This window comes from Coregonus lavaretus (genome assembly GCF_964263955.1).
Source record: "Coregonus lavaretus genome assembly, chromosome: 7".
Lineage (NCBI taxonomy): Eukaryota > Metazoa > Chordata > Actinopteri > Salmoniformes > Salmonidae > Coregonus > Coregonus lavaretus.
In genome coordinates, this window is record NC_139994.1 from 18,201,254 (window position 1) to 18,216,893 (window position 15,640).

Below are 15,640 nucleotides of genomic sequence, written 5' to 3' on the forward strand. Positions count from 1 at the left end.
ACCTGTTTGGAGAGCTCCTTGGTCTTCATGGTGCCGCTTGCTTGGTGGTACCCCTTGCATAGTGGTGTTGCAGACTCTGGGGCCTTTCAGAACAGGTGTATATATACTGAAATCATGTGACAGATCATGTGACACTTAGATTGCACAGGTGGACTTTATTTAACTAATTATGTGACTTCTGAAGTTAATTGGTTGTACCAGATCTTATTTAGGGGCTTCATAGCAAAGGGGGTGAATACATATGCACGCACCACTTTTCCGTTATTTATTTTTTAGAGTTTTTTTAAACAAGTTATTTTTTGAATTTCACTTCACCAATATGGACTATTTTGTGTATGTCCATTACATGAAATCCAAATAAAAATCAATTTAAATTACAGGTTGTAATGGAACAAAATAGGAAAAACTCTAAGGGGGATGAATACTTTTGCAAGGCACTGTAGTTATGTTTATGATAGAGAACAGTTTGTTTATGCAAACGGCTGTGCATCTACTAGGGCCAAGATATCCTGTGGCATGCCACAGGGTTTGATAATTGGACCTTTGTGATTCCTAATCAATATCAATGACCTTGCTGCTGTGTCTTCTACCGTACTTCCCATTCTCTTTGCTGATGATATCAATTTGATTTTATCACACAATAATTTTGACTCACTAATTAATGAAGCCAACTCAGGCATGGCCACATTTTCTGAATGGTTCCAGATAAACAAATTATCTTTAAATCCAACTTAATTGTATTCACTATTAAGAATAAGAAATATTGTAAAAAAAAGAGCAAGAATCTCAATTGGTGGGAATTAAATGGAACAAGTCACATCCACTAGATTCCTCTGAGTTCTAATTGATGAAAAGTTATCCTGGAAATATCATATTCAATTTGTCTGCAGCAAAGTGATGAAATCTGTTGGTATCATCAGAAAGATTAGTTGTTTGGTTCATCAGGCTTGCTTCCTAACTCTATACTATAGCTTAATTTACCCATATATAATTTACTGTAAAATTGTCTGGGCCAGTACATATGCCTCCTATCTACACAAATGACTCATCATACAAAATACATTTGCAAGACTAGCCACCTCCTCTATTTACCTGGCTCCATCTGCACCTTTGTTTAAGAAACTCAATATCTTGTCTATTTACAACATTAATGTATGGCAATTCTGCACTTGTATCTACAAATACTCATACCTCCCAGACAGTTTACCTAAACCCTTCAATGGATTCTTCCAGGTTAATTCTGAAATCCATCTATATAACACAAGACACTGCGTTATCCTTCACCACCCACACTGCCGCACCTCAAATAGTCAATTCTGTATCAGATATAGAGGTACCATACTCTGGAATTCTTATTTGCCAAAACATCATCATTCATCAATAACTTCAAACGAAGACTGGGGGTCAGCCTAATGAACCAAACTACTCAGTAATCCTCTCCGTATAGCCTAACTCTCACACACTCACATGCACACATGCACACACACATTTAAACAAAACAAATATATATATATATATATATATATATATATATATATATATATATATACACTACCGGTCAAAAGTTTTAGAACACCTACTCATTCAAAGGATTTTCTTTATTTTGACTATTTTCTTACATTGTAGAATAATAGTGATGACATCAAAACTATGAAATAACACATATGGAATCATGTAGTAACCAAAACAGTGTTAAACAAATCAAAATATATTTTATATTTGAGATTCTTCAAATAGCCACCCTTTGCATTGATGACAGCTTTGCACACTCTTGGCATTCTCTCAACCAGCTTCACCTGGAATGCTTTTCCAACAGTCTTGAAGGAGTTCCTACATATGCTGAGCACTTGTTGGCTGCTTTTCCTTCACTCTGCCGTCCGACTCATCCCAAACCATCTCAATTGGGTTGAGGTCGGGGGATTGTGGAGGCCAGGTCATCTGATGCAGCACTCCATCACGCTCCTTGTTGGTAAAATAGCACTTACACAGCCTGGAGGTGTGTTGGGTAATTGTCCTGTTGAAAAACAAATGATAGACCCACTAAGCCCAAACCAGATGGGATGGCGTATCGCTGTAGAATGCTGTGGTAGCCATGCTGGTTAAGTGTGCCTTGAATTCTAAATAAATCACAGACAGTGTCACCAGCAAAGGACCCCCACCCCATAACACCAACTCCTCCATGCTTTACGGTGGGAAATACACATGCGGAGATCATCCGTTCACCCACGTCTCACAAAGACACGGCGGTTGGAACCAAAAATCTCCAATTTGGACTCCAGACCAAAGGACAAATTTCCACTGGTCTAATGTCCATTGCTCGTGTTTCTTGGCCCAAGCAAGTCTCTTCTTCTTATTAGTGTCCTTTAGTAGTGGTTTCTTTGCAGCAATTCGACCATGAAGGCCTGATTCACACAGTCTCCTCTGAATAGTTGATGTTGAGATGTGTCTGTGACTTGAACTCTGTGAAGCATTTATTTGGGCTGCAATTTCTGAGGCTGGTAACTCTAATGAACTTATCCTCTGCAGCAGAGGTAACTTGTTGGTCTTCCATTCCTGTGGCGGTCCTCATGAGAGCCAGTTTCATCATAGTGCTTGATGGTTTTTGCGACTGCACTTAAAGAAACTTTCAAAGTTCTTGAAATGTTCCGTATTGACTGACCTTCATGTCTTAAAGTAATGATGGACTGTTGTTTCTCTTTGCTTATTTGAGCTGTTCTTCCCATAATATGGACTTGGTCTTTTACCAAATAGGGCTATCTTCTGTATACCACCCTACCTTGTCACAACACAACTGATTGGCTCAAACGCATTAAGAAGGAAATAAATTCCACAAATTAACTTTTAAGAAGGCACACCTGTTAATAGAAATGGATTCCAGGTGACTACATCATGAAGCTGGTTGAGAGAATGCCAAGAGTGTGCAAAGCTGTCAAAGCTGTCAAGGCAAAGGGTGGCTATTTGAAGAATCTCAAATATAAAATATATTTTGATTTGTTTAACACTTTTTTGGTTACTACATGATTCCATATGTGTTATTTCATAGTTTTGATGTCTTCACTATTATTATACAATGTAGAAAATAGTACAAAATAAAGAAAAACCCTGGAATGAGTAGGTGTGTCCAAACTTTTGACTGGTACTGTATATCAATTCATTTATACATTTATAATTAGGAGGTTTTGTTATCTGTTTTAACAAACCTTTTTATTTTTACTTATTTATTGTATATTGTTTTTTTGTGTTATGGTTTTCATATAAGCCCTTGGGCTTCCAACCACACCTGCACACCGTGTAATTTTTATGTTTTTATTTGTTTTTATCTGTATTGTTGTCTCACTTGTTTTTTCTTTGGTGGCTCTTTTGATGTATGTTCTAACACCCTCTCCTTTCCCAGTTTTTAGACTGTTAAAGGTTTGCAAAACAACATTTGTGTGTGGGCATAGTGATGTGAAGAAAGTTGACAATTAGTCGACATTAACAACAGTAATCAGATCCCAATGTTACACTCCCCCCCAAACCGCTAGCAATTATGGTTCTATAATCAAAACCAGATAATAGGCGTTTCTTGTTAGTTTCTCAATCTCACTGTCTTGTCCCTCCCTCCCTCCCTCCCGTCCATCCTTCCTCCTTCCTACCTTCCTTCCCCAACCCCCCCACCTCCCTCCCTCCCCCCTACCTCCCTCTCTCAGGAGCAGTATGTGTTCATCCATGATGCCATCCTGGAGGCCTGCCTGTGTGGAGAGACAGCTATACCAGTTATTGAGTTTGCTCTGACCTATAAGGAGATGCTGAGGGTTGACTCACAGAGCAACACCTCCCAGCTACGAGAGGAGTTCCAGGTAATACTAGTAGGATGTTTTGTAAACATTGTTTTAGCAACCAGAAACTATCTGACAACTTGAATTTGACTTCTTTCCCAATACGTCTTGATGTCCTCGATATGGTTTGTAAAGAAAATGGTTGGAGATTATGTTTATTCTAACAGTGGAATTCATTTCACATAATAATTATGTTATTCTCTTACTAGTATTAATGGTGCAAACTTAGATCCACTAACTCTCACCAAACCACTAGTCATGGCACAGTACAGTACCATGCCCTTAGCTGTATTCATGGTCTATTGCAGCAGTCTGAGGTCGTAAATTGCATTTTTCTGTATATTACAGTAATTCCTATTTCTCTATGAGATGATCTTAGTTAATCTGGCTAGATGGATCTTCCTCCTCTTCCATTTTATTGACACAAATCATTAGTGACCTTTACCATGCATAATTACAGCTACTTATCTTTTTCAGACCAGGCTAATAAATACATTCATGACAGTTATTATAGTTCAATGAAATACCCTCACTGAAATCAGATATTTAGGATGCATCCCAAATGGCACCCTATTCCCTGTACAATGCACTATGTTTGACCAGTCCTATGGTCCCTGGTCAAAAGTAGTACATTAAATAGGGAATAGGGTGCCATTTGATTACCGATTTATCATTTCAACACATACTGTATCTCCAAGATGTAATCCTGATGCAATGTAAATTAGTAATAATTATAATGCACCATTCATACTGTCAAACTTAATAGGGAGTTATTATTCAACACAATACACAGCAAGTTAAATAATCAGTTTAATTTCCCCTCCAATTTCAATTCCCAAAGCCTCATAATGTGCTTATTTATAATGCATGTGGTTTGTGATTAAATGTTTTTATCCTTTAAGCCCCTTCATAGTTTTTTGACTGATGCTAAATGCATTTTAAAGTTTCAGCCAGATGAGGATTAGACAGTTGTCTGTCTCTCTCTCTCTCTCTCTCTCTGCCTCTCTCTCGCTCCGTCTGTCTCTGTCTCTCTCTGTCTCACTGCACTCCTCTCAATTTGTCTCTTCCATCTCTCCCAAATGTCTCTCACATTCCCACATCTCCTCTTCTCCATCATCATCTTCTACCTTGTCTGTGCCCCTTCATCTCACCCTCTCTCTCCTTCTTTATCTCTCTCCATCCCTTCCTCCCTCTCTCCAGACGTTGAACTCTGTGACCCCTCACCTGGACGTAGAGGAGTGCAGTGTGTCCCTGTTGCCTAGGAACCGCGAGAAGAACCGTAGCATGGACGTCCTGCCTCCCGACCGTGCCCTGGCCTTCCTGGTTACCACTGAGGGCATTGCCGAGGGGAACAACTACATCAACGCCGCTCTCACCGACAGCTTCCACCGGCCCGCCGCCTTCGTGGTCACGCCACACCCGTTACCGGGAACCACGGCAGACTTCTGGAGGCTGGTCTATGACTATGGATGTACCTCAGTGGTGATGCTCAACCAGATCAACCAGTCCAACTCTGCCTGGGTGAGAAGAGGGGAGGTGAGGGGCAGAGGATTGAGGAAGGAAGTGGGGAGTGAATTGATGAACTGACTGACTGACTTACTGACTGAGGAAGCCCTGTGGCTATTAGGTACCGGTCAAATCTCTCATCCTCATACGCGATTGGTCAAAGCTGTACTCTGACCAATCCCATGTCATAGCTATCTTAAGCTGAATGCACTAACTGTAAGTTGCTCTTGATGGGAACGTCCGCTAAATGACAAAAATGTAAATAGCAAGCTGATTTATAGCCTTTGTGTAGATTAATTAATAAGATGATACATTTTTTGCCTGCTTGTCAGGGCATTACCACATCCTTATCATTCTGTTTTTACCCCGTCTCTCCCTCATCTAGCACGTCACCCGTGTGCTTGCTCATGTGTGGGTTTGTCTGTGGCCTTCTTATCTTTCACCTGTCACTGTGTCATGGTGCTGGGTTGGCTAATGTTTACTCCATTGCTCTCATTTAGAACTGGCTGTCTCTCTCGTCTACTCTCGCTCTTTCTCCTCAACTCTCTCTCCTTCCTCGACCCTTTCTCTCCACTCACTCTCTTTCTTTCTCCTTACTTTTCTCTCCATCTCTTCTCTTGTTCATCCTCCATGTATCGTCTCTGTCCTGCTATCCTTCTCTGCCATGTCTTAATTGCTCTCTTTTTCCCCTCTCTCTCTCTCGCTCTCTCTCCTCCTTTCCCTCATCTCTCCTCTCTCTCTCTTCTTTCTTTCTTTCTTTCCCATCCCCCTCTCCCTCCTTCCCTTTCTCTCTCTACCTGTAGATTAACAGTGTACCCCAGTCGTCTGTGCTACCTGTCTCTGTGTATAAATATTTATCTCTCCCTTTGCCCCCGTCACCTCGTTAATACCTCTCTGTCAATGTGACAGGACATTATCGCTACCTTGTTCCTCCCCTGGGCCTCCTGCTCCCTCCCTCTATCCCTCCCTCCCTCCCTCCCTCCCTTTCTGCTCCCCTCTCCGTCCCCCACGCTGTCACAGCTAACACTGTCAGCAATTCAACACTACACTCCCCAGTGTCTCCATCCCTCCGTTCCTCCCTTCGGTTGTCGAGAGTCTTTGAAGCAGCTGCGACCTGTATTGACTAAATACTTTGGCCCGGTCTGTGTGCTCTGTGCACCAATCCCTGATTGACTCCATGTGTATCTCTCCCAGTTGCTGCTGAGGTTTTCCCCCCTGACCACACTGCATTAATTTATAATGGGCTAATGGTAATGATTTAGAGTGATTAATTATTCAAAAGATGTGAAATGCTATAAAACTGTGTGTGTGTGTGCGTGCGTGCGTGCGGTGTTATGGGATTGATTGTACTCAGTGATGACGGTGTTTTCTGCTCATGCAATTAACATTGCTGCTATTGGTTGGATAATTGTGGATCTGTCTAAATGTCTGTCCTGTCGATCCTCAGGTGTCTTGTTATTGACTTCTGCCATCCTGCTCTGTGACATAATGATTTGATTTCACTCCTCTGCCTCCATAGTCCGCTAATCACCGGTTATCTTCCTTCTTTCTCTTTCTCTTCCTATTTTTTTTTTCTCTCTCTCTCGCTCTCTCCCTCTCTCTCTCTCTCTCTCTCTCTCTCTCTCTCTCTCTCGCTCTCGCTCTCGCTCTCGCTCTCTCTCGCTCTCTCACTCACTCAGCCGTGTCTACAGTACTGGCCAGAGCCTGGGCTGCAGCAGTTTGGACCAATGACAGTGGAGCTCCTGTCCATAATGGCTGATGATGACGTCATAATTCGTCTGTTCCGGGTTCAGAACATCATGCGGGTAGGTCGTGGTCAATGACAGACTGGCTGTCAAAGTCCCTTTTTTTGCTCTTATAAGTTAAGGGACTACAGTTGAAAATTAACCGGCTGACACAGCCAGTCTGACAGTTTAGTCATATCTCTTTAATTTGGTGATGTTCTTTAAAACATATTTATCCGTTGTCTCTTCATGCGTATTTAGTAGAGAGCCTAATGGCCCCTTTTATCTTTTCGTAGTCTGTCTACTGAACATGGGAGATGAGGCATGCATTAGTCACTGTACACTTTAGAATGATTGTCAATTACCTAAAATGTATTTTTGACAGTGTAACGATGAAATTATCAAATTATCAGCCTTTTCAATGCCTGTGAAATCATTGTAGGTGCGTTGTGGTCTTTTCTTTTGGAGTGTGTGTGTGTGTGTTTGCGTGCGTGTGTAAGTGTGTATGCGTGTGTGTGTCTATGTCTGTGTGTGCTGTATTACCATAGCTGTGTGCCTCTCTCCTAGCCGTTGACTGCGTGTTGTCTTCGTGATTGTAACTAGCTTAGTCTCCCAGCGTTGATCAGACAGGCACTTCCCAACACCCCTAGCAAAACAACCCCTCCTGTCACCTAGCCTCCCTGCCTCTGTTTCCCTACCTCTCCCTCCTCACCCCCTGTCACCTAGCCTCCCTCCCTCTGTTTCCCTACCTCTCCCTCCTCACCCCCCTGTCAGCTAGCCTCCCTGCTCTGTCTCCCTACCTCCCCCTTCTCACCCCCTGTCAGCTAGCCTCCCTGCTCTGTCTCCCTACCTCCCCCTTCTCACCCCCTGTCAGCTAGCCTCCCTGCTCTGTCTCCCTACCTCCCCCTTCTCACCCCCTGTCAGCTAGCCTCCCTGCTCTGTCTCCCTACCTCCCCCTTCTCACCCCCTGTCAGCTAGCCTCCCTGCTCTGTCTCCCTACCTCCCCCTTCTCACCCCCTGTCAGGTATAGTGTCCCTAATCCCTCTCCTTGCCTACACTTAGAGCATCCCCTCCTCCCCCTGCCTCACCCTCATGTCATCCCGCTGTCACCTCCGTCAGAGCCCTGTCCCGCCCTGTCCCCCCAGGAGGGGGAGGCCCTGTCACCCCCCAGGAGGGGGAGGCAGCTGTCAAACGATCCCCACTGCCTTTTCACAGGATCCCACTGATCCTACCAATCAGAGCTGTCCAGCAACAGGAACAGGGAGGGAGGATGATGCACAATTTCCCAGCAAGGTATTCTATATCATGGTATAAAGGGCGGCAGGTAGCCTAGCGGTTAGGGCATTGGACCAGTAACCGAAAGGTTGCTAGTTCGAATTCCCGAGCAGACCAGGTGACGTGCACTTAACCCGAATTGCTCCAGGGTTGCTGTTGATAGTGACTGACCCTGGCCGTGACCCCACTCTCCGAAGGGTTCTCAGAGGGAGTTGGGATATGCAAAAAAACATATTTCCAATTCAGAAATGCGTATTAATTTAGGACAAGTCAATTACCGTAATTTTCGGACTATAAGCCGCGCCTTTTTTCCCATTTTTCGACCCTGCGGCTTATATAACGGTGCGGCTAATCTATGGATTTTTACAGCTAACGGCCACTAGAAGACCTCCTAAATCTATGGATTTTACAGGTTACAGTCCACCAACTTTAACTCTATGGGCTCTATGACCGGTCCGCGCCCCCCACCTTTAAGCGGTGGGCTCCAGCAGGAAAAGCTGGAAGCCTGAAAAGAGTGAGACAGGTAGCGCGCAAAAGTAAAAGTGGAACCGAGAGTGGTACGAGAGACAGAACGAGAGACAGAACGAGAGCAAGACAGACAGACATTACGAGAGCGAGACAGTTTGTCTCTTTCCCGACAATCCCCTCTGTGCACGAACCCTTACATATGGTAATTAAACATTAAAACACCTGCGGCTTATAGTCCAGTGCGGCTTATATATGTACACATCATTCAATATCATTCAATTTAGCTGCTGCGGCTTATACTCCGGTGCGCCTTATAGTGCGGAAAATACGGTACTTTATATAAGAATGGAGAAAGCCATCGATCACGTGACACCATGTATTCCTATGTGAATACTCAATAGTGCATTGAAGTCAAATTAAGTCAGTTAAGATGGCGTCCCATGGAGACATAACATGCGCAGTTTGAGCTACTCCAGGAAGTGACGTTGCAGGCTAGCTCAGTGCTGCCCCCTGTCATTGAGTAACTCAAGTTTGAAAGCCAACCGGGGTACTGAAGGCTGCCATTAGCAACTCAACTATCCTTATACCTTCTTCTGTGTGCGATTTTAAAATAATCAGTTCAAGGAAATACATCAGGTGTATTAGAAGTAATTATTGGTACAGTGATTGTATTCAAAACATGTTTTTATTTACACAAAGCTTGACCACGAAGATTGCCATTTTTCCATTCACTATAATGGGAGTACCACGGTCTGCCTTGAAATAACGTGGCTGCAATGAGAGGGGGCAGTCGTTCTCCCCTGGGACAAATATAAGCACCCACCAAATTATTATTATTATTATTATTATTATTATTATTATTATTATTATAAGCACTAGACCACTACACTACTATACCAGAGACTGGAGTGATAGGAGCCAAGAGAGATGGTGGCAGGTCTTTGCCATTTCTACCAGTGTCCTTCTGGGTTAGAGTTGTCCACTCTAGGATGCCATACATGTCTGAAAGGTGTGGATCGTGTGCTGTGATGTGTTGTGTGTGTTCCCATCGAGTGCTTGACAAGTCTGTTATTTGGGATCTAACACAATATTATCGTTGTCCTCTCTTTCCTTTCTGTCCTTGCTCCCCCCCCCCCCCCCCCCCCCCCCCCAGCTCCAGGAAGGTCAGCTGGTGGTTCGTCATTTCCAGTTCCTGCGCTGGTCTCCATACCGTGACGTCCCAGACTCTAAGAAGGCTTTCCTCAGCCTCCTGGCCCAGGTCCACAACTGGCAGAGAGAGTGTGGAGAGGGACGTACCATCGTCCACTGTCTGTGAGTTTACCACTGTCCACCATTTCACTCATAAAATCTTTATCATTCCCAAGGGAAGTTTGGTTTGCAGATAGGATACACAGAAACGATTCAAACAACCTGTGCACTGCAATTGATTTCAGCGAGCGTGATCTACACAAACGTTGAGGAAATTGGTTTAAGAAGTTTACTGCTGTGCGCTAGTCTGAATAATTCTCGGGCCATACTGACACTATACAAAAAAAGAAAATCACACTAAAGGTGTCATTGGCTCTTGTTGACTCCTGTTGTGAACATACTGTACAGAAAGCAGGTGGCAGCCATCGATTTTCAAAACAGAGTTCACAAGACACAGAACTCTGTGACCTTGCAAATAGATTCATCAAAAGAACATGACTCCCTGCAAAAAGATTAATGCAACCATACCAAAAGAGTCCAAGCAGACAAAACTGAAAACTCAAAATTAGAAGTACAACTATCCAAAGGTGCAGAATTATGGCCAATTACTCTACTTTTATGCATATTTCACCAAACAATTTCATACATATCAAATCCAATATTATTCCTGATAAAACATTTAATTAAAATAAGCACATTGTGTGCAAGATCCATTCATCGGTATCATCACAATCCAATTCCATGTATTGAATACTAAGGCTGGTTTGAACATTGTTTTGTAGACTTTCCATTGGTGCACAGAAACACTATCCACAATAGAAATAAGGAAAGGTGAATACAATGGAGGAACGCAGCTGATATGAATGTACTGTATAGGCCTCAATCCACAGCAGAGCAAAGCTTTATAATGGAAGGTCACAATGTCGAAGATGATGACTAAGGAGCAGTGTTGGAGGTAAGGCATTACAAAGTAACGTGTTACAGTAATAATATTACTTTTTGCGGTAACGAGTAATATAACAGAGTTACTGTTCCAATTTGCATAATACTATTACAATTACTGATCAAATAAATAAATTGTTACTTTTATTTGTGATCATTATTCCCTCTGTTGGCGCAATATAAAAAAGTAGGAGAAAATTGTACGAATATAACTGTAAAATGTGAACTATGCCCAGGCGAGAAACACCTCTCCACTGCTAGAAACATGACTTCCAATCTCTTGAAGCACCTGCAAAGGCAACACGCCAACACAAAACTTTTAGCGAAAGACCCCCGAGACCTGACCACGGCTGCTGAAGATGACTGTAGGCCTACCTCATTCAAACAATCAAGGCTTGATTTGAATCGTTCAGGAGGACCAGGGAGAGCTGAACAAGCTTGTAGCTCGGTATGTATTCGAGGAAATGATGCCCTTATCCTCGGTAGAATCCCCCTATTTCATCCTCCAGCATGACCGGTTTGGCGGTGGGTCAGTCATGGTGTGGGGTGGCATTTCTTTGGGGGGCCGCACAGCCCTCCATGTGCTCGCCAGAGGTAGCCTGACTGCCATTAGGTACCGAGATGAGATCCTCAGACCCCTTGTGAGACCATACGCTGGTGCGGTTGGCCCTGGGTTCCTCCTAATGCAAGACATTGCTAGACCTCATGTGGCTGGAGTGTGTCAGCAGTTCCTGCAAGAGGAAGGCATTGATGCTATGGACTGGCCCGCCCGTTCCCCAGACCTGAATCCAATTGAGCACATCTGGGACATCATGTCTCGCTCCATCCACCAACGCCACATTGCACCACAGACTGTCCAGGAGTTGGCGGATGCTTTAGTCCAGGTCTGGGAGGAGATCCCTCAGGAGACCATCCGCCACCTCATCAGGAGCATGCCCAGGTATTGTAGGGAGGTCATACAGGCATGTGGAGGCCACACACACTACTTTTGACTTGTTTTAAGGACATTACATCAAAGTTGGATCAGCCTGTACTGTGGTTTTCCACTTTAATTTTGAGGGTGAATCCAAATCCAGACCTCCATGGGTTGATACATTTGATTTCCGTTGATAATTTTTGTGTGATTTTGTTGTCAGCACATTCAACTATGTAAAGAAAAAAGTATTTAATAAGATTATTTCATTCATTCAGATCTAGGATGTGTTATTTTAGTGTTCCCTTTATTTTTTTGAGCAGTGTATATTTGATCATTGCTGTTCTGCTACAGTATAGATACATTTCAACACAGGTCCAAAAATTGCTTGTGCGCGATTGAGAAAAACTGTAATCTGAGGTCACACCTTGCTTCAGTAGATTGTGTTATTGTGTTGGTTCCGGTCCCACTTGGTAGTTTAACAACCATCAAAATCACATGTTTTTGAACCATTACTTTTTACTCTTTAAAGCACTGAGCCTGCCTGTGTGTAGTGTTAAATGTGGCAGGATAAAACGTAAACCCCCAAGTGTTCACTACTACACTCCTCAGTTTTCATAATTACTATAAAAGGGATCTGCTCTAGGCTGTAGTTCCCCAGCCTCTCCTACACTTCAGCTACGCTACATATCTCTATCCAGCCTGGATTGGTCTCTGGGGTCGACATGCTAAAGCTGCATCCCAAATGGCACCCTATGCCCTATATAGTGCACTATTTTTGTCCAGAGCCATATGGGCCCTGGTTAAAAGTAGTGCACTACCATAGGGAATAGGGTGCCATTTGAGACGCACCCCTGTATTAGATTTCCTTCCTCGTTTCTGGATTTAATGAGAAACATTCCTCCGATGCTAGTCTTCAAAGTTCTCCCCGTTGCTGTTTTTCTGACAGCCTCCTTGATCTGAGTCTCAGACTGAGCTGTGACATTTCACTTTATGGCTCCAGCCTCCGTCTCTGCCCTGCATCCTAGAGACGTGACTCACATTGATGTCTGTGTCTGACTGTCTCTCTGTTTGTGTCAATGTCTGTGTTTGTTTCTCTATCTCTCTATGGGCATGTGTCTGTGTGTCTGTCTGTGCTGGTTTTTGCGCCATATACCCAGGTTTCGCAATCTGAATTATTCGGACACATTTCGCAACACAGGCTCCTCTCTCAGTGGTCACAAAGTGTATACATAATGACTCATAAGCACTGACCCACGTGTCTTGTGTTTCTCCCTGTGTGTGTAACAGTAACGGTGGTGGTAGGAGCGGTACGTTCTGCGCTTGTACCATGCTGCTAGAGATGATCCGTCATCACAGCGTGGTGGATGTCTTCTACGCTGCCAAGACGCTACGCAACTCCAAACCCAACATGGTGGAGACCATGGTAAGTAATAACCTTGATTTAACCAGGAAATACCCTTTTTAGAACCTCTTTTGGTCGGGAGACCTAATACGGTGCACAGGAGAATGCATGTCTTAAGGCTCAAAGTCAAACTTGCAGTGGTTTACAGTATTTACATGCTCAAATACAGATCGCTGATTGATTGAATTCAAGCTTTGATCTATAGCAAAGTGTCCATGTAGAGAAATGTTCACACCTGTGTTGTGTTTGATTTCAGGAGCAGTACCGGTTCTGCTATGACCTGGCCTTGGAGTACCTGGACGCCTTGGACTGCCTGAGTGAGATAGAAGTGAGATAACGCTGATCCCAGATCAGCTCAGGCCCAGGGGAGATGGAGTGGATCTCAGACTGGGTCCACATCACCTGGGCCTCCCAGCCTGGTCCTAGCCTGAGTTTACAGCCTGAGCCTGAGTCTGGGTCCACACTGCTCTGCTTCTCTCTCTACACTTCTACATCTAGCACTGTATTTTCAGACCTGCTCAACCCTGGTTCCGGCCTGGTCCACACCACTCTGTCTTGGGTCTCCCCTTGGGTCTACAGCCTGGGTCTAGCTTGGTTCCTGCTCTGCTCCGCTTCACTCTCTTCTCTTCCCCCAGGTCTGGGGGATTCAGTGTATTTGCTGCCATAACGGACCTGGACAAAAGAAAACAATGAGAGCGAAAGAGAGGGAGACGGAGAGAGATGATGGGACATGCTCCTACCTTCTACCTGTTATATACTGTACTATTGTCCTTTCCCCTGCATTCGTATCCCTCTGTAAGTTACTCTTTGTTCTGTGCAACATAATATCTGCCAAACCCAAGGAAGAGGACAAGGAAATGGGAAGGATCATCCTCTTCTCATTGGACGTTTTTCTGGTCACCTGACCACTGGTGGTATACTCAAAGGTCTCTGCAACTTCCTGCCTTATTTTACTATGTCAATGACAACAACAAAAAATACAAAGTAGAAGCTGAAGTTTAACAACAAGACAATGACATCACATAACTGCAGCAGATAAAATGTAAACTATTGGGTGATCTTGTGTGTTTGTTTTGTAATACGTGCAATGATCTTGTCAATTATGCAATGATCTACTGTTGGTGAACATCCGATGTTGTTACTGTACAATGGTGTTTTCTCTGGTAAGGCTGGAATGGCTATTTTTCCATCGGCAGAGAATACGTTTACAAAGAGAATGGCACTGAAGTTCTGTTGGGTGCATCGATCCTATGGTCATACTGTAGAGAAAGGACCTATCTTGTTTATTATTTATTGTTTGTGTAAATAGAAATGTTTTCCAGATGTTTCTCGATGTTTGTCGTATTAACTCTCTGCCAATCCATTATCTTTGTGTTTATGAACAACATGGTCTAATTAGAATATGTCAAAATAGTGACGTTTAACCATTGTAGTTATATGCCACCCAGTTTGACATATTACTTTTATGTCACGTCTGGTGACATATTACTTTTATGTCACTTCTGGTGATATATTACTCCATATTTGTAATGAGATATGTCTATAAATGACATTGGAGTTATACAGTACTGTATGTCACCCAATTTGACATATTACTTATATGTAATTTCTGGTGACATATTGCTTTATATTTGTAATGAGTTATGTCTGCTATAAATAGGGACACTTGAGCACCTGCATGCCAGTCAGCCGTTAGTGTTTCCATTGCAGTTTGTGACCCAGTCTGCTTCAGGGGGACCGTCCCCACTGCTACCAGAGACTGGGGTTGCAAAATTCCCATAGCTTTCCCAAAATTCCCAGGTTTTCCTGAAATCCCAGTTGGTGTATTCCCTGAATCAGGAACCAAAAAACAAAGAGTGAATCCTCTAGCTGGGAAACCTGTAACTGGGAATCTTACAACTGGGATTTCAGGAAAGCCTGGAAAGTTTGGGGAAGTTACCCAATTTTGCAACCCTACGCGAGAACCCCTATGTTCAGAGAGAGCAATGTAAAAAAATAACATGATGTGTCTCTAGTTGTGGGAACAAAGGTGATCAGTTTGCCGAAACAATTTGCTTTTTAAATTTGTATTTATTCATTCAATGTGTTTTATTTTCTAAATAGTGTATAAATGAAAAGAAATAAAATATTACGCTGTTGCTTATATCATATGATTCATGCATTGTAGGCAAAACATTTTTTTTTGCGACACTTGGAATGGCAAAATCTAAGCAATGCATTTAGTTAGTTATTATGTGATTTTAGTCACACCATTTCATGCACTTCAATTAGCTTTGGCTATCACTTTCTTGCAGGAAGCATCTTATAAGTAAATATGAGAGTGAATGTGATGATAGTTGACACACACACACACACACAACCCCTACACACTATTACAATTTGCTTGTTAACCAAGAACCCC

At 43.2% G+C, this 15,640-nt stretch overlaps 1 protein-coding gene across 1 annotated transcript in view; it reads left to right on the forward strand.

Moving 5' to 3' along the window:
• LOC311131905 (receptor-type tyrosine-protein phosphatase U-like) overlaps window positions 1-15,382 on the forward strand; it is a 221,837-nt gene extending 206,455 nt beyond the window's left edge. Inside the window, exons 22-27 of the mRNA XM_084165018.1 lie at window positions 3,690-3,839; window positions 5,019-5,339; window positions 7,004-7,129; window positions 9,945-10,102; window positions 13,125-13,260; window positions 13,496-15,382. Of these exons, the coding sequence (XP_084021144.1) occupies window positions 3,690-3,839; window positions 5,019-5,339; window positions 7,004-7,129; window positions 9,945-10,102; window positions 13,125-13,260; window positions 13,496-13,576 (972 nt within the window). The 3' untranslated portion in view covers window positions 13,577-15,382. The remainder of the gene's footprint in view (window positions 1-3,689; window positions 3,840-5,018; window positions 5,340-7,003; window positions 7,130-9,944; window positions 10,103-13,124; window positions 13,261-13,495) is intronic.
• Window positions 15,383-15,640: the final 258 nt, after the last annotated feature.